Here is a 17617-nt window from a genome sequence, read left to right on the forward strand (position 1 = left end):
TGGCTGGCCTGGCTGTTGTGCCCCTTGATTGGCAGCCAAGCGTTCCCGTTTCCCTGTTCCTGTTCCTTTACCACCTCCTCCTCACCCCCTGCGGTTCCCACCATTCCTTGCCAAGCCTTTCTTTGAGGGCAGGCTCTGGCAAAATGGCCTGGCCGCTGGCAAGGTAGCACTTCTTGGAGGTTTTCCAATCCTTTCCCTCCTTCTTGCGCCCTTCGCTGGTGCTTGAAACTTCCCGCGCGCGTGCCCCATCTATTTCCATTGGCTCTGCTGGCGGGGGGGGGGGCTGCCTTGGTATTTCAGGAATGCGGTAGTCATGGCAACGTTGCTCTCTCCCTTCCCGCCTCTCCTGGGCCCGCGCTTCCTGGTGCACGCCAATCGCAAGCACAGCCTTGGTCAGCTGATCCATCCCCTGTGGGCGGGGTGCGTGGGAAAGTTCATCCTTAACCGTTGGGGACAACCCCTCCTCGAATAACATCTGTATGGGTTCGGAGCCCAGTTCCCACCCGAGGCGGTGAACTATCATGGCAAAGCGCGACCAGTAGTCCCTAACTGACTGGCTCCCCTGTTTACAGTTCATCAATTCCCGCTTTGTCACACTTTTTTGAACATCAGTGGAAAACATCGCGTCCATTGCTTGGAAGAATTTCCTCAGGTCCTGCATGGCGGCATTCTGCGTCGCCATAAGGGGCCTGACCCATTCCCTGGCCCCGTCCTGCAGGTGACCCACAACATATGCCACCCGCGCCGCGTCGCCTTCAAAATCGTTATGCTGCAATTCCAATGCGTACTCTATTTCCGTTCGAAACGCACTGTATTCTTGCGGCTTCCCCCCAAACTTGTGCACCAGTCCCGGTACCTTCCTTGCTATGGGGGTGGGTCTGACCTGTGCATCTTGAGACCGCCTTTCCTCCAGCCGCGCCGTCAGAATGGCCACATGCTGCTCCAACTCTCGGTTCCTCTCCACCAGCGTTTGCCCTCCAGCTGCTCCCCCCTGGGTGCCTGCTTCTCCGGGCTTGCTCATGATGCTGCCTGCCTGCTGCTGCGCACGAGCAACTTTTCAGGGACTGACGGATTGCTGTGATGATTATGAGTTACTCGTGCGTAAACTGGTGCCTCTCTAGGCTAATTTGCCTTGTTAAACCTTTCTGACTGCACAGCCCTTTCTCATCATGACTGTCTCAGTCACTAGCAGAATCCGTCAGTGGGCGTTTCTTGAATCTCTTCCAACATAAGAGTTGTTTGACACCCAATCTCCTCCGCCTCTCACTGCGCGGGAGCCTTCTGCGCAGGGTGGGCGTAGGTAGCGGAGGACCTGTCCCCTCCTCACTGAGTTCCAGTGAAGAGTCCGTGAGCCCTCTCTCCGATTTCCCCATCAGCTCACTTTTGTTCCTGGTGTTGCGCTTAAATGCTTCCCCCTCCACTGAGCTGCTTCTCCCCCTGCTGGGTCCTTCTCCAGCATCATCTAGGAGCCTCCCCTTCGCCTCCCGCTCTGATGTCAGTTCCCTGACACAACCCATCACCTTCTGAGGGAGTCGGTTCCTCTGCTGAATAGTTCTTACCTGCAGGAAGTTCTTCCTCATGTTAATAATAATAATAATAATAATAATAATAATAATAATAATTTATTTGTACCCTGCCCATCTGGCTGGGTTTCTCCAGCCACTCTGGGTGGCTTCCAACAAAGATTAAAAATACATTAAAATGTCACACCTTAAAAACTTCCCTGAACATGTAGCTTTTTTCTTGTAACTTGGATCCATTGGTTTGCTCCTACTGTGCAGAGCAGGAGAAAAGGGCTTCCTCCATCTTGTTCCCTCTTCCCTCTTGTTCCTTGATCCATCTTCCACGTGACAGACCTTTACATATTTGAAGATGGCTATCATATCTCCTCTCAGTCTCCTTTTTTCCAGGCTAAACAAATAAAGCTCCTTCAAGCATTCCTCATAAGGCTTGGTTTTCAGACCCGCCCCCCGCACACATTCCAGCTTGTCAATATCTTTCTTAAATTGTGGTGCCCATAACTGGACAAAGGATTCCAGGTGTTGTCTGACCAGGGCAGAACGGAGCAGGACTGTTACTTTCCTTGATCTGGACACTAGATTTCTGTTGGATGCAGCCTAGAATGCTATTAGCTTTTTGTGCTCCTGCATCACACTGTCATCTCATGTTAAGCTCGTGGTCTACTAAGACCAGTGCTTTTTTCTGGGGGGACGCATACCCCTAAACATTTTGTGAATCCAAGTTTGGCCTCATTGAGGGGCAGTATTTCAACATGAGTAGGAAAATGAGAGTACCCCTAAATATTTTTAAAGAAAAAAACCACTGACTAAGACCCCCTAGATCCTTTTCATAGGTACTACTGGTAAGCCAGATTTTCCCCATCTTATATTTCACAGAATCATAGAATTGTAGAGCTACTAATCTACAAGTTACCTTATCCAGCCCGCATGTTACCAGCTTCACCACAAAAGTATCATGGAGGACACTGTCAAAAGCCTTATTGAAATCAAGATATACCACATCCACAGCATTCCCCTGATCCACCAAGATTGTAATTATGTCAGAAAATGAAATGAGATTTGTCTGGCAAGTCTTGTTTTTGAGAAACCCCTGCTATATCTTAGTAATCACAGCATCCTTTTCTAAGTGCTCCCAGACTGTTTAATCATCTGTTCTAGGACTTTTCCCTGTGTGGAAGATAATCTTTATTGTGTCTAAAAGGAATATGCTTTTCTTTTTCTTGTAGGGTTCAGTTTGCTTTGAAGATATAGCTGTTTGTTTCACAGACGAGGAGTGGGTGTTGCTGAATCCTGACCAGAGAGCTCTGTATAAGGAAGTCATGGAGGAGAATCGTGGGATCCTGGACTCTCTAAGTAAGGCCTCCTGTTGGAACACAATATCTGTTTTGAAATTCTTTACATATCTGCACATGATGAACCTCCAATATTTTGATGTACTTCCTACAGCATCTGGGATTCTAACACCCTCCCCCGCTACAGCTCAGCTTGAATGCAGTGCTATCTACTGTTTCCCACTTTGAATATTCTTCCTCCACTGATGCCTTTTTAAACCATTATCAGGCTGGTGTGAACTGGTCAGGCTTTTTAAAATCTTGGTTTTGAGTTGGAGTAGCTTCTGTCAGGTTATTTGATTTTGCTTGTTTCCATTTTTGTTTGACCAAAGAGATGAATGACGTTGGAGGTGGTGCGGATTCCATGATTGTGCTAAACAAAATCCATTAGAGAAAAGAGTCTGGCTTTTAAAATCTCAGGTTCCCATATTTTGAATTTGCATTTCTTCTTGAAACTAGAATCAGTTTCTCTGTTTGTTGCAGGTGGTGATGAATTGGAAAATAAGAATAAGGGAAAGCATGACAAAATCCACATAGAGGAGAAGTCATTTAAATATCCGGGACATGGGAATTTCAGCCAGAGCTCACACTCCACTTCCAATCTAAGAAATCTCTTGGGGAAGAAACTCTATCAGTATTCAGAATGTGGAAAGAACTTCTGTCGGAAATCCAACCCCACTTCTCATCAAATAACTCACAAAAGGGAGAAACCATTTCAGTGCCAAGAATGTGGAAAGAGCTTCAGTCAGACGAAAAGTCTTACTTCCCATCAAAGAATTCATACAGGAGAGAAACCATTTCACTGCTTAGACTGTGGAAAGAGTTTCATTTGGAAGAAAAGACTCACTTCCCATCAAAGAATTCATACTGGGGAGAAACCATATCAGTGCCTGGCATGTGGAAAGAGCTTCAGAAACAGGGCCCATTTCACAGTCCATCAAAGAATTCATACAGGGGAGAAACCATTCCAGTGTTTGGAATGTGGAAAGAGCTTCAGTCGAAAAGATAGTCTCACTTCCCATCAAAGAATTCATACCAGGGAGAAACCATCTCAGTGCTTGGAATGTGGAAAGAGCTTCAGTCGGAAGGATGGTCTCAGGTCCCATCAAAGAATTCATACAGGAGAGAAACCATATCAGTGCTTGGAATGTGGAAAGACCTTCAGTCAAAGGTCTGCTCTCACTTCCCATCAAATAACTCACAGTGGGGAGAAACCTTATCAGTGCACGGAATGTGGAAAAAGCTTCAGTCGGAAGGATGGTCTCATTTCCCATCAAAGAATTCATACAGGAGAGAAACCATATCATTGCTGGGAGTGTGGAAAGAGGTTCAATTGGAAGAAAATGTTAACTTCCCACCAAAGAATTCATACAGGAGAAAATCCATATCCGTGCTTAGAATGTGGAAAAAGCTTCGGCCGGAAGGATAGTCTCACTTCACATCAAAGGATTCATACAGGGGAGAAACCGTATCAGTGCATGGAATGTGGAAAGAGCTTCATTCAGAGTTCCAATCTCACTTCCCATCAAATGACTCACAGTGGCGAGAAACCATTTAAATGCTTAGAATGTGGAAAAAGCTTCAATTCCAAGAGACGTCTCGCTTCCCATCAAAGAATCCATATGGGGGAGAAACCATATCCGTGCTTGGAATGTGGAAAGGGCTTCAGCCGTCATGCCAATCTAATGTTCCATCAAAGAACTCACAGCGGAGAGAATCAAAGGATTGTAGAGTTGAAGGGACTCTGCAGATCATCTAGTCCCTCCCCCTTGAATGCTGGAATCTCCACTATGACAGATAGTTATTCAACCTCTGCTTCAAAAATTCAAAGGAAGGAGAACCCACCACCTTCTGATGGAGTCCATTACATAGCTGAATACATCTTACCTGCAGAAAGTCCTTTCTGATATTTAGTATTCTATTTTCTTGTAACTTGAATCCATTGGTTTGGGTCCTACCATCCAGAGCAGGAGAAAACAGGCTTTTTCCATGTTCCATGTGACAGCCTATTAGATATTTGAAGATGGACATCATATATCTATTCTCAGTCTCCTTTTGTAGGCCAAGTACATCCAGATCCCTCAACTGTGCCTTACAAGGCTTGGTTTCCAGACTCTTGATCACCTTGGTTCCTCTCCTCTGCGCATGTTCCAGATTGTCCATATCTTCTCAAATCGTGGGTGCCCCAAACCGGATACAGGACTCTAGGTGTCCTGTGAAGGCAGAATAGAGCAGTTCTATTACTATAAAACCAAAGACGTGACAGCTGAGATTCTCACCAAGCCTCTACCAAGAGACAGTTTTGAGAATCTTTGAGTCTAGTTGGGATTCTGGGTGGTTTGTTCTATTGTGTATCTAGTTTTTGTATTTACCTGAGGAGTTTCTGAAAAAGATTCAGCCAAATATCACAGGCAAACTTCAGGCAGGTTATTGCATGAAGGGAGAGGAGAGGGAGAGAATATTTTGTGATTAGGCAGGGGCTGCCAACCTTGTGGACCAGTGAGCACATTTCCAGATGCTTAGATAGTGGATGTGAATTTTAATTTTTCCAGTATTTTAGCTTTTTGTATGTTCTAATGCATGGTTGTAGATTTTTTTGATTTTCTTGTTTTATCTTTTTGTAAATCTTTTTGTTTATCTTGAGATTGTTGTGTTTTTTTACAAGCAGGCGGGGTATATTTCATGAAATAAATAAAAGTAAAAAAAATATATTTTGAATTTTGAGAGAGTGCTGGGGGTTGACAGGAAAGAGGCTTATAGCAACAAAATAAATAATGGGACTATATAATGAGGATGTGAAAATGGGAAGAGTACAATTTTAACTAAGTTAAAGATTTTGATATTAAAATATATTAGAGCAGGCAGGAAAAGTTAAGATGTAAAAAAAACCCAGAAGAGGAAGTTGAGGGAAATAAGGGGGGATTTGGGAATTGTATTTTTTATATATATTTGATATGAAATTTTAATGTTTAAAATGCAAAATCTAATAAAAAATATTTTTTTTGAAAAGGAAAGAGGGCTTATAGCTCTGTTGTGGAGCAGAAAACCTACATATGATGTGAAAAAGAGCCTTAGCAGGAGCAAACACTTTAGATCGGGGGGGGGCCCAAACTTTTTTCAAATGAGGGCCAACCAAAGTTGTTGAGCTTTTTAGGATTTTACCCCGGGACATATACTGCCACAGGCCGGATTAAATCGACTGGTGGGTCGGATATCCTGGCACTCACAGAGAATTTCCTGGGTGAGCCTGTGAGCTCTGAGCATTCTCCATCCCACCCCCATCCTCTTCTACTGTTATTTCAGATTCAGTAAAGTAAATAAAGAAATTGATCAACAAATACTCATAGGATTGCAACAGGTTGAAAGCAGCCTAAGGATGAACATAATCATAAAATGGATTATTCCAAAAAAATACCCATCTGTCCATGAACCTGTTACTGTACTTAGATTTATACTGTTGGGTGTTTTTTTTTTTGGGGGGGGGGTGTCTTCTCCTTTGGCGATCACTCCTAGCAGAGTAAGATTGTCTTCCATGAACACGGTCTCAACAGTGAATCTCAACTGTGAGACCAGAAACACCCCTAAGCCCTAGGAATTAATATATGGTCTGGTTTTGATTCTTTGGGATGTGAAAGGAGAAATGCCAGCTGCAGATTCTAGCAAGGGGTTCCCTGCTTCTTGCAGAGCCCTTTCCCCTCCCAGCTGCTGCTCCTCCTGTTTCTGGCCAAGGGAGGGGGCAGCTCAGAGCCCAGCCAGGAGGGCCCCCCCCCATGAAGCCCCTCCTCCGAGTGTGCGCAATGCACAGATCTGCTTTGGAGAGAGGAAGCGCAGAGAAGGGCGAGCTTGATGCGCTCGGATTTGCAAGGGTTAAAAGGAGCAGAGCTGGCTTCCTAGAGAGGAGAGGAAGTTCGGTTCCGGGTGGGGGGGCCAAGTCCCTCCCCCCCCCAAGTCCTCCCTGAAAGGGGAGCCGGCTGGGTCTTGGCTTTTCCTCCTGTGCAAGCGTCTCCGGTGAGTCCCTTCTCTCTTCCTCCTTTGGGTGCATTGGGGAGAAAGGGGGTCCGAGGGATGCATGGGGGGGGGGGGCGGCTGTTCAGGTCATGCATGGGGGGCATCCAAGTCCAAGAGCAGGTGGTCCTGCCCCCCCCTTCCCTCTCTGCAGATCCAGGCTGGGAGGAGTCTGCGACTCTGTCCTTCCTTTGTATCGTTGCGCTGCTTGCCACTTTGCAAGGGGGGGTCTTTGGATCAGGAGAAAAAGCGTGCAAATATTTATGAATCAGTCACGTTGCTTAACAGAGGATGTAGCCAGACGGAGGCAGCCGGACATAAAATATAAGCAAGAAATAAAGGCGAAAATCTGACCTAGGCGGTCAGATGGAAGGTGGAGGGCAGAGAAAAGAAAGTGCTTTTTCATGCGGCGCAGAGTTTAACCTGTGGAACTCCCTCCTGCAGGAGCCTAGATGGCTTTAAAAAGAGGATGGAGGAGGAGAGGGCGATGGGGGGCTCCTAGCCCCCTCCTCAGTCGGGGACAGGGATGCTTCTGAATCCCAGCTGCCGGAAAACCACAGGCAGATGCTCTTGGGCTCGGATCCTGCTGGTGGGCTTCCCAGAAGAAGCCCCTGCTCGGCCCCTGTAAGAACAGGAGGGGGGACTCAATAGGGTCCCCTTTGGCCTGATCCTGCAAGTCTTGTCTTCAGTTCTGATGCTGAGTTCCTTCAGATGCAAGCAAATCCTCTGTTTTCCTTCAGTTAGAAGTGTAGCTCCCCCCAAAAAAAAATCACCAGAAGGGGTGTGATCCAGACATTCAGATGATACAGGTGTCCCTGTTCAGACATGCAGCCTCTCAGGTGCCCAGAGGATCTTCTGAGACGGAACAGGAAGCCCCGCTGAGAAGCCCTGGAGGCCTCACCACCCAAGGATTCCAAGGGAGGAGAGGCCCTGTGGGGAAGGAAGCAAAGTGGGGTGGGGTTGGGGGTGGAAGAGGCAGCCCCTCTGAGAGTTACTGGGAGACCCTCTCCCACCGGCTTCTTCTGTCTGTAATTCCAAGAGTCCCCAGGCAAAAAGAAGGAAGTCTTAAAACACTCTTAATGGGGTATCTCCTAGGAACTCTCAGCATCCTTAATAAACTACAGTTTGCAGGATTCTTTGGAGGAAGCCAGGGCTCTTTAAACGGGTCTGATCCTGCAGTGCAGATGGAGTGTAGGTCTCTCTGTTGTATTTCCCCTTCCCTTATGAAATAACCTTTTTATTGGGTTTTATAGCAAGGATCATAGGAGTAATAAATGATACAAATAAATAGAAGGAGTCTTTTGGCTTCATTTGTAGATCACAAAAATAGTATAATAAATTTGTAGACAAATCCACAACATCTGGTGCATTATTGGTGGTCAGTGCATGAGTTCCTGGTTCGTGAATGGGTTTAAACAAAGCCAGAAAAAAGGGAAACAGGAGAGAGCAGAGTTAACAGTCATCAACACATGGCCAAATTCCTAGTCAGGAGCCCTTGTTGAATGAGGAAGAGTAATTTCCCCCTTATGCTAACAATATAACAGTATAAAGTGTTGATCTATGGATGAACATGGGAGGAGCGTTCCAAGTGAAGATAATGATTTGTGTTTAAATTTAGACCATACTCCTCTCTCTGTCTCCTCTTTTCCAGGCTAAACATACTCGGCTCCCTCAAGCCTTCCTCATAAGGCTTGGTTTCCAGACCCTGGATCCTCTCAGTCACCCTCCTCTGCACACGTTCCAGCTTGTCCACATCCTTCTTAAATTGTGGCGCCCAGAACTGGACACAGTATTCCAGGTATGGTCTGACCAGGGCAGAATAGAGTGAGACGGTTATTTCCTTTGTTCCGGCCAGGTCCTATGTTTCCCAGTACTTCCCTGCTGGTGAGGACCAGATCCAAGATAGATGATCCCCTTGTTGCTTCTTCCACCTTCTGGGAAATGAAATCTTGTGAATGTTGGAGATTCCAAGGGGTGGTGGGAGGGAGAGCAGCTCTTGAGGACCCCAGGGTTGGAACCCCCTTTCTAGCCTAGGGTCCAAATTACACTCTGTACAAATGATTCACTTGTCAGTTACCTTTCTGACTTGATTCATATACTGAAAATACTGAAAGGCAGGAGGCTCATTCATTGCCCAAGCTCATTCAACCAGGCTCATTCTTGGCACAGAAATCCCTTCAGTTGCCTGCACATTTTGCACGGTAACTTTCCTTCTAGGTGGGCTAGAGGCTTGCTTTTCCTACTTCTTCCTTTTGTTTATTTGCTTGTTACAGAAAGCTCAGAGTCTGGGCTGTGGGGTGGAGTCCAGGCTTGGTTGTTAGCAAGACTCAACCATGCTTGCTCAAGGAACATCTTCTCTTCCCTTGACAGTGTATGGATTTTACAACAGAACAATACATTTGCTTTGTAGGATTTGCTAGCAGCTCTCATAAGCCAGGCGGAACTGGGCAGAAGACCAAGGGTTCCTTCCGACCTCTTGGAAGCTTCCTGAGAGCCCAGATGGATGAGCAAGACTCAGCTGGCCATGAAGCAGGAAGAGGCCATGCCATCAAAACTGAGAGCAGTGGAGCATTTTGGGAAAACTCTGTGCAGAATATCCTGGGTAAGGAGGACACCATTTGCTCGGATATGAAGAGCAAGCAGTTTAGGCAGTTCTGCTACCAGGAGACCAAAGGACCTCGAGAGGTTTGCAGCCAACTCTACAACTTTGACTGTCGGTGGCTGAAGCCAGAAAGGCATACAAAAGCTGAGATGCTGGACCTGGTGATCTTGGAGCAGTTCCTGGCTGTCCTTCCGCCAGAGATGGAGAACTGGGTGAGGGAATGTGGAGCGGAGACCAGTTCCCAGGCGGTGGCCCTGGCCGAAGGATTCCTCCTGAGTCAGGCAGAGGAGAGGAAGCAGGCAGAGCAGCAGGTGAGAGAGACTGTCCTCTGGATGCTGTCAAGGAGTTCCGAATATGAGGGAGAGTATCCCCAAATTCTCTCCTAATGGTCCATATTTGGGGGGAGGGAAACATCCTAGGAATGATCTCTTATACCCTAAAGTGTTTGCCGCTATCAATCCTTTCTGAATCCTTCGACCCATTCTCTGTTTTGAATCCTTGTTGCTCTTTCAGGAAAAGGATCTGTTTGCAGAAATGGACATTGATTCCTTTGAGACAGAGAGGATTCCATTCGACACCAAAGAGAGGCCACTGGGTAAGGAGGAAGGGTTTTTTTCTCCATTTGGTCACATTCTGTGGATTTGGAAACTAATCTGCGAGTTCTTTTAATCTTCTTAGATTGAAACTGTTATGTATTGAAGTTCTCACCCTGGCCAAAAGGAGTATTGTGTATGTAGTTTTCACTCAGGTCCACCTCAGTTATTTTAGGCGGGAAACCCTGGGTTGTTGTTGCTACAATGTTGACAGCCGGCTGCCTATAAAAGCAGGCCGGCTGAGCTGTTTGCTGCTCAGTTCTGTTCCAGCTTACAAATAAAGAGCTGCTTTGAAGAAATCGCTGCGTTGTCTGCTATGTCTACCTAAAAACATAAAATACTTTATATAAAATATAAAAATATAAAATGGGTACAAGAATCTTGCATGCATTCAGCAGGTGGCGCTGTGGTCTAAACCACTGAGCCTCCTCTTGGACTTGCTGACAGCAAGGTCAGCAGTTCGAATCCCCTGACAGAGTGAGGTCCTGTTGCTCTGTCCCAGCTTCTGCCAACCTAGAAGTTCAAAAGCACACCAGTGGAAGTAGATAGTGGTATCTCGGGTTACAGATGCTTCAGGTTACAGACTCCGCTAACCCAGAAATAGTACTTCAGGTTAAGAACTTTGCTTCAGGATGAGAACAGAAATCGCACGGCGGAAGCAGCAGCAGAAGGCCCCATTAGCTAAAGTGGTGCTTCAGGTTAAGAACAGTTTCAGGTTAAGAATGACGCACAGAGTAAATTAATAATGCAGAGTTGTTAAGTGAAAGAATAAGAGCTTTACTGAGTTAAAATAAACTTCTTCATCAACAACATGGTTCCAAACAGTTTGACTGAGCTTACATACTGACTCTGCTCACAACTGACTCTGACTGAAATCTTACTGAGAACACAGAGAGAAAATGGCTGCTACTTCTAAGGAGAATGAGTCCCATGTCAGAGCGACTCCCCAGTTAGCAGTTAGGCCTGAATAACTTTCTTAGGCCCAAATGATTGTGCAGTCCCAGCACTTCCCAGCCTGCTTTGCTGCTTCTGCTGTCATGTGTCTTAGTCACATGACCTCCAGAAAGAATTAAGTTCTTAACGTGAGGTACCACTGTAAATAGGTGCTGCTGCAGCAGGAAGGTAAACGGTGTTTCCGTGCGCTCTGGCTTCTGCCACGGTGTCGTGTTGTGCCAGAAGCAGCTTAGTCCTGCTGGCCACATGACCCGGAAAGCTGTCTGAGGACAAATGCTGGCTCCCTCAGCCTGCAGTGAGATGAGCGCTTCACCCCATAGTCCCCTTTGACTGGACTTAACCGTCCAGGGGTCCTTTGCCTTTACCTTTTACTACTAAAAGCACCCAGTGCTTTTCCAGCTGCACTGGCTCCCGGTGAAGTACAGGGTCGGATTTAAGGTCCTGGTTTTGACCTTTAAAGCCCTACACGGCCTGGGACCCTCGTACCTACGGGACCGCCTCTCCCGGTCTGCCCCACGGAGAGCCTCAAGGTCTGTAAATAGCAACACCCTAGTGGTCCCGGGCCCTAAGGAAGTTAGACTGGCTTCAACCAGAGCCAGGGCCTTTACAACGCTGGCTCCGGCCTGGTGGAACGCTCTTCCTCATGAGACCAGGGCCCTGCGGGATCTGATTTCTTTCCACAGGGCCTGTAAGACAGAGTTGTTCCGCCTGGCCTTTGGCTTGGAGCCAATTTGATTCCCCCCTCCCTCTCTTTCTTTTTCCTTTTCCCTTTTCTCCTCCTGTGATGAGGCTGCATTTTAATATTTTAATGTTTCAATATTTTAATGTTGTATTTAAATTTTGTTTTTAAGTTGTATTCATTCAACTTGTTTTTATTATTGCTTGTTAGCCGCCCTGAGCCCAGCCTTGGCTGGGGAGGGCGGGGTATAAATGAAAATTATTATTATTATTATTATTACTATTTCTTTGGTCCGTCTGTGGTTAGAGATGCACTAATTCGCCTCTGAGGAAAGCATGCACTCATGGTCTCCCACCTCCCTTTATTTCCCTCAGGTGACAGAAGGATGCCAGCAAGACCTCCTCATCCATCTTTCCATGGTAGCGGAGAGGAGGCAGTGGCTGTAGAACCAGATGAGGTAAGGGAAGGGAAGGAGCATTGTGGGGAAAGGAGCAGTCAGGGTTCCTCTGAGGCTGAGGAAATCTCTCTCTTCCTGCTCTGTCTTACTGCTGTATTGATGGTGGAATGCTGGTATATGTTGAGAAGCTGGTAAGAAACCATAGAAAAAAGTTGCCAGGATTCACCTCATCAGCCTCATCAGTTGCACAGTGGGCTTCTTCCCACTTTCCTCCTGCTCTCCGTGCCCCCATGCGCCCCCTGAACTTTGCTTTTGCGCATCCGGAGAGTTCCAGCCCACAACAGTACACAGGGAGAGTAAAGAGGAGATCCTTCCCTCTGGCAACAGGAATGCTTTCGCAGACATATTTGTGATTTGAAATCCACTATGTGGAGTTCCAACCATTTATACAAAGATGAATACCCATCATTTAAAGACACGATAAAAAATGCCATTAAAACAACAACACATTTAACATGTAGAAAGCAACAGAGCAATGTCATGGAATCATTAAGAAAAAAAGCACTGAGTTATACCATAAAACTATATATCAATGAAAATATAATTTAATGAAGAATGTAATGCAGTAACTTTTATGAAGGATTATTTATTGCAACAGCAGTCATATAGAAGAAACGTGAAACACACAGAAAAAATGAGATATACAGGTTAATTGCCATGTTGCCACTTTGTGATAAGTAAGTGGGTTTTGGGTTGCAGTTTGGGCACTCGGTCTCTAAAAGGTTTGCCATCACTGCCCTAGATCAGTGGTTCAAGTAGGTAGCCATGTTGGTCTGCCGTAGTCGAAATAAATTAAAACAATTCTTTTAGAAGATATTTAAAAAGACTCTTCTTTTTAATGGGTTTCTTTTTATTTATTTTAATCTGCCTTTTCTAAGAGCTCACAGACCGACTGTTTCATTCTCTGTTCTAGGACCTTTCTTGGTACTGATAACACTCTCACTGGTCAGTCATTACCTGTGTAGTAGGTGATCTTTATGCTAAGAGGAAGATACTTTTCTTTTCCTTTTAGGGTCCAGTGTGCTTTGAAGATGTAGCTGTTCATTTCACAGACGAGGAATGGGCGTTGCTGGATCCTGACCAGAGAGCTCTGCATAAGGAAGTCATGGAGGAGAATCGTGGGGTCATGGACTCGCTTGGTAAGGCTCCCTGTTGGACTGTGATATCTGTTTTGAAATTCTATGTGACAAACCTATATCTTGATGTATTTCAAGAACGCTGCTTCTTGCATCTGGGATTCTAAGACTCTTGCAGCTCACGCTGGATGTGGGGCTATCTGCTGTTTGGTCTGCAAATATTCTTCCTTCAGTAATGCCTTTTTAAACCATGATCTGACTGGACTGAACTGCCCAAGCCTTTTAAAATGTAGGTTTTAAAGATGTTTGGGAAGTTGTTTGGGAAGTTGAAGAAACTTCAGTCAGGTGTTTTGTTTTTGTTGTGTCCATTTTTGTTTGACGAATGAGATGAGATTGGTGATGTTTCGGCTCAACAAAAGAAGTAAAAGAAAAGATCCTGGCCTTTTTATTTTTGTTGTTCCGATATTTAAGAGCTGCATTTCTTCCTGAAGCTCTAATGAATTTCTCTCTTGATTGCAGGTGCTGAAGAATTGCAAATGAAGAATGAGGGAGACCCCGACAGAATCCACACACAGGAGAAGCCACTTAAATATTCAGGGTCTGGAAAGAGATTCAGTCAGAGCTCCCACTCAACTTCCAATCTAACAAATCTCTTGGGGAAGAAACAATATCAGTGTTTGGAATGTGGAAAGAACTTCTGTCGGAAATCCAACCTCACTTCTCATCAAATAACTCACAGCACAGAGAAACCATATCAGTGCCAAGAATGTGGAAAGAGTTTCAGCTGGAAGAGAAGTTTCACCTCCCACCAAAAAATTCATACAGGGGAAAAACCCTATCAGTGTTTGGAATGTGGAAAGAACTTCAGTCGAAAGGATGCTTTCACTTTCCATCAAAGAATTCATACAGGGGAGAAACCATATCAGTGCATGGTATGTGGAAAGAGCTTCAGTCGGAAGCAAAGTCTAACTTTCCATCAAAGAATTCATACCGGGGAGAAACCCTATACGTGCTTAGAATGTGGAAAGAGCTTCCGTCAGAAGGATAGTCTCACTTCCCATCAAAGAATTCATACAGGGGAGAAACCATATCAGTGCTTAAAATGTGGGAAGGGGTTCTATGGGAAGAATATGCTCACTTCTCATGAAAAAATTCATACAGCGGATAAACCCTATCAGTGCTTGGAATGTGGAAAGAGTTTCCGTCAGAAGAGTGAGCTCACTTCCCATCAAAGAACTCATACAGGGGAGAAACCATATGAGTGCATGGAATGTGGAAAGAGCTTCACTCACAGAGCTGGCCTCGTGTACCATCAAAGATTCCATACAGGGGAAAAACCATATGAGTGCTTGGAGTGTGGGAAAAAATTCAGTTGGAAGAATATGCTCACTTCGCACCAAATAATTCACACAGGGGAGAATCCCTATCAGTGCTTGGAATGTGGGAAGAGCTTCAGTCGCAAGGATAGCCTCACTCTCCACCAAAGGATTCATACAGGGGATAAACCATATCACTGCTTAGAATGTGGAAAGAGCTTCACCCAGAGGGCCGCTCTCATGTCCCATAAAAGAATTCATACAGGGGAGAAACCGTATAAGTGCTTGGAATGTGGAAAGAACTTCGCTCACAAAGCTGGTCTCATGTCCCATCAAAGAATTCATACAGGGGAGAAACCATATGAGTGCTTGGAATGTGGAAAGAGGTTCAGCTGGAAGAATATGCTCACTTCCCACAAGATAATTCACACAGGGGAGAATCCCTATCCATGCTTGGAATGTGGGAAGAGCTTCAATCGGAAGGATAGTCTGACTTCCCATCAAAGAATTCATACAGGAGAGAAACCTTATCAGTGCTTGGAATGTGGGAAGGGGTTCTATGGGAAGAATATTCTCACTTCTCATCAAAAGGTTCATACAGGGGAAAAACCCTATTTCTCCCTGGAATGTGGAAAGAGTTTCCGTCAGAAGAGCGAGCTCACTTCCCATCACAGAATTCATACAGGGGAGAAGCCATATCAGTGCTTGGAGTGTGGAAAGAGGTTCACTCACAGAGCTGGTCTCATGTACCATGAAAGAATACATACAGGAGAGAAACCATATGAGTGCTTGGAGTGTGGAAAGAGGTTCAGCTGGAAGAATATGCTCACTTCCCACCAAATAATACACACTGGGGAGAATCCCTATCCTTGTTTGGAATGTGGAAAGAACTTCACTCGGAAAGATAGTCTGACTTCCCATCAAAGAATTCATACAGGGGAGAAACCGTATCAGTGCCTGGAATGTGGAAAGAGCTTCACTCAGAGAGCCAGTCTTATGTACCATCAAAGAATTCATATGAGAAGGAACCATATTGGTCCTTGGAATGTGGAAGAGCTTCAATCAGAGGGCCAGTCTCACTTCTCATCAATTAACTTACCGTGGGGAGAAACCATATAAGTTTTGGAATGTAGAAAGAGCTTTACCCACTCACCGTCAAAGAATTCATATGTTGGAAACCATGGAAATGCTTGTAATGTGATATGAGCTTCACCTGTAGCTCCAGTTTCACTTTGCATCAAGAAACTCACATTGAGGAGAATCATAGAGTCTCAGAATTATGGAGTTGTAGCATTTGAGAGGACTCTGGAATGCAGGAATCTACACTATGGCAGATGAGCATGCAACCTCTGCTTAAAAACCTCCATGGAAGGAGAACCCATCTCCTTCTGAGGCAGCCTGTTCCACCGTTGAATAGCTCTTACCCGTGGAAGGTTCTTCCTGATGTTTAGTCTGATTCTCTTTTCTTGCAACTTGCATCCATTGCTTCAGGTCCTATCTTCCAGAGCAGAGCAAAACAGCCTTTCTTCATCTTGTCCCCTCTCCCATGAGACAGCCCTTGAGTTATTTGAAGATGGCTATTATATCTCTTCTCAGTGTCTTCTTTTCTAGGCTGACCATTCCTCATAAGGCTTGGTTTCCAGACCCTTGAACGTCTTGGTCACCCTCCTCTGCACACATTCTGGTTGGCTTGTTTTTTGTTCCTGTTCCATGGTGTTAGGGACTGGGCAGAGGAGGAATGGTGGAGACCACCTCCCCAGCCTGACCTTTCCAGAGAAGAAGACAGTTCAGAATTACAACAGGGGTTTGAGGGAGGTCACAGCTCAGAGGCAGATGAGGGGGAAAGCTGGGAAATAAGGGGACATGAGATGGAGGAAGAGGTATCACCAGGAGGGCAATAGCTGACAGACACAGTGTCTTTAGAAAGCATTCTAGACCTCCCTCTCCCAGAACCCGGCAAGCCTTGAAAGTACAGTGGTACCTCGGGTTACATACACTTCAGGTTACAGACTCTGCTAACCCAGAAATATTACTTTGGGTTAAGAACTTTGCTTCAGGATGAGAACAGAAATCGTGCTCTGGCGGTGCAGCAGCAGCAGGAGACCCCATTAGCTAAAGTGGTGCTTCAGGTTAAGAACAGTTTCAGGTTAAGAACAGACCTCCACAACGAATTAAATTCTAAACCTGAGGTACCACTGTAGTGCAAAGGGCCCTCAGCGCCACCCGTAGGGGAGAAGGTGACAAATGAGGGAGAAAAAGGGAAGAAGAGGAGTTTGGATTTGATATGCCGCTTTATCACTACCCGAAGGAGTCTCAAAGCATCTAACATTCTCCTTTCCCTTCCTCCCCCACAACAAACACTCTGTGAGGTGAGTGGGGCTGAGAGACTTCAGAGAGCTGTGACTAGCCCAAGGTCACCCCCCAGCTGCATGTGGAGGAGCGGAGACGCGAACCCGGTTCCCCAGATTATGAGACTACCACTCTTAACCACTATACCACACTGGCTCCCAGGGAGTGGAGAGTCACCCAGGACAACACCATTAGTCCCAGAGGCTGCGTTCCAAGCCTCTGTCTGTAAATATTGAATAAAAAGCAGGTGGTAAGGACTTTTCATTGTCTGTTCCTGGCAACCTGCTGTAGGGGCTGTTTCCTCTGCTGCCTGACACGTAGACTAGTCTGCCTTTTATTGTATGTCAAAAAATTCATTAAATTTCCTTCCGCCCTCACTCTTTTGGATGCTTCCTTGATTTCATTCTCCAACGCAGGATCACTCTGGGCATTTTGGTCAGGGAGACAAAAGCACGTTCCAAGTCCCACTTTTCGAGTAGACAGCAGAGAGGAATGTGGGTCTTGGTTAAGTGGGGAATAATTTACACTCTGGTTTTGAAAAACTGAACTAGTTCTAACTGAAGAACGAAACTTAGAGCTTAATCCATAGCTTATATGCCATTCTTCCTTCCCCTACCAAAAAACTGAAGCTTGCAGTGAGAGACACCTACCTTGTTGATTCTAAGATGGCTCTCCTGTGAACTTAGTCTCTGCCACATGAAACCATAGGTCAATGGGTTTCGCTTTTTTTATACC

The 17617-nt window shown here is 45.7% G+C and overlaps 2 protein-coding genes across 13 annotated transcripts in view; one reads left to right on the forward strand and one right to left on the reverse strand.

The window, feature by feature from the left end:
* LOC308459773 (uncharacterized protein) overlaps positions 1-15836 on the forward strand; it is a 68823-nt gene extending 52987 nt beyond the window's left edge. For 6 of the 12 annotated variants that reach the window (XM_080975442.1, XM_080975444.1, XM_080975441.1 and 3 more), the window contains 3 exons: positions 12059-12141; positions 13154-13280; positions 13737-15836. In XM_080975442.1, the coding sequence (XP_080831568.1) occupies positions 12059-12141; positions 13154-13280; positions 13737-15652 (2126 nt within the window). In that variant the 3' untranslated portion in view covers positions 15653-15836. Of the gene's footprint in view, positions 1-6797; positions 6860-9246; positions 9770-9971; positions 10054-12058; positions 12142-13153; positions 13281-13736 lie in introns of those variants that run through there. The other 6 variants (XM_080975436.1, XM_080975435.1, XM_080975437.1 and 3 more) reach the window with 4 other exon arrangements.
* Positions 1-17617, reverse strand: part of LOC308459780 (uncharacterized protein) — a 67372-nt gene that overhangs the window by 20285 nt on the left and 29470 nt on the right. The gene's annotated exons all lie outside the window — the stretch shown is intronic.

Source organism: Podarcis pityusensis, assembly GCF_964106645.2.
Source record: "Podarcis pityusensis genome assembly, chromosome: 12".
NCBI lineage: Eukaryota > Metazoa > Chordata > Lepidosauria > Squamata > Lacertidae > Podarcis > Podarcis pityusensis.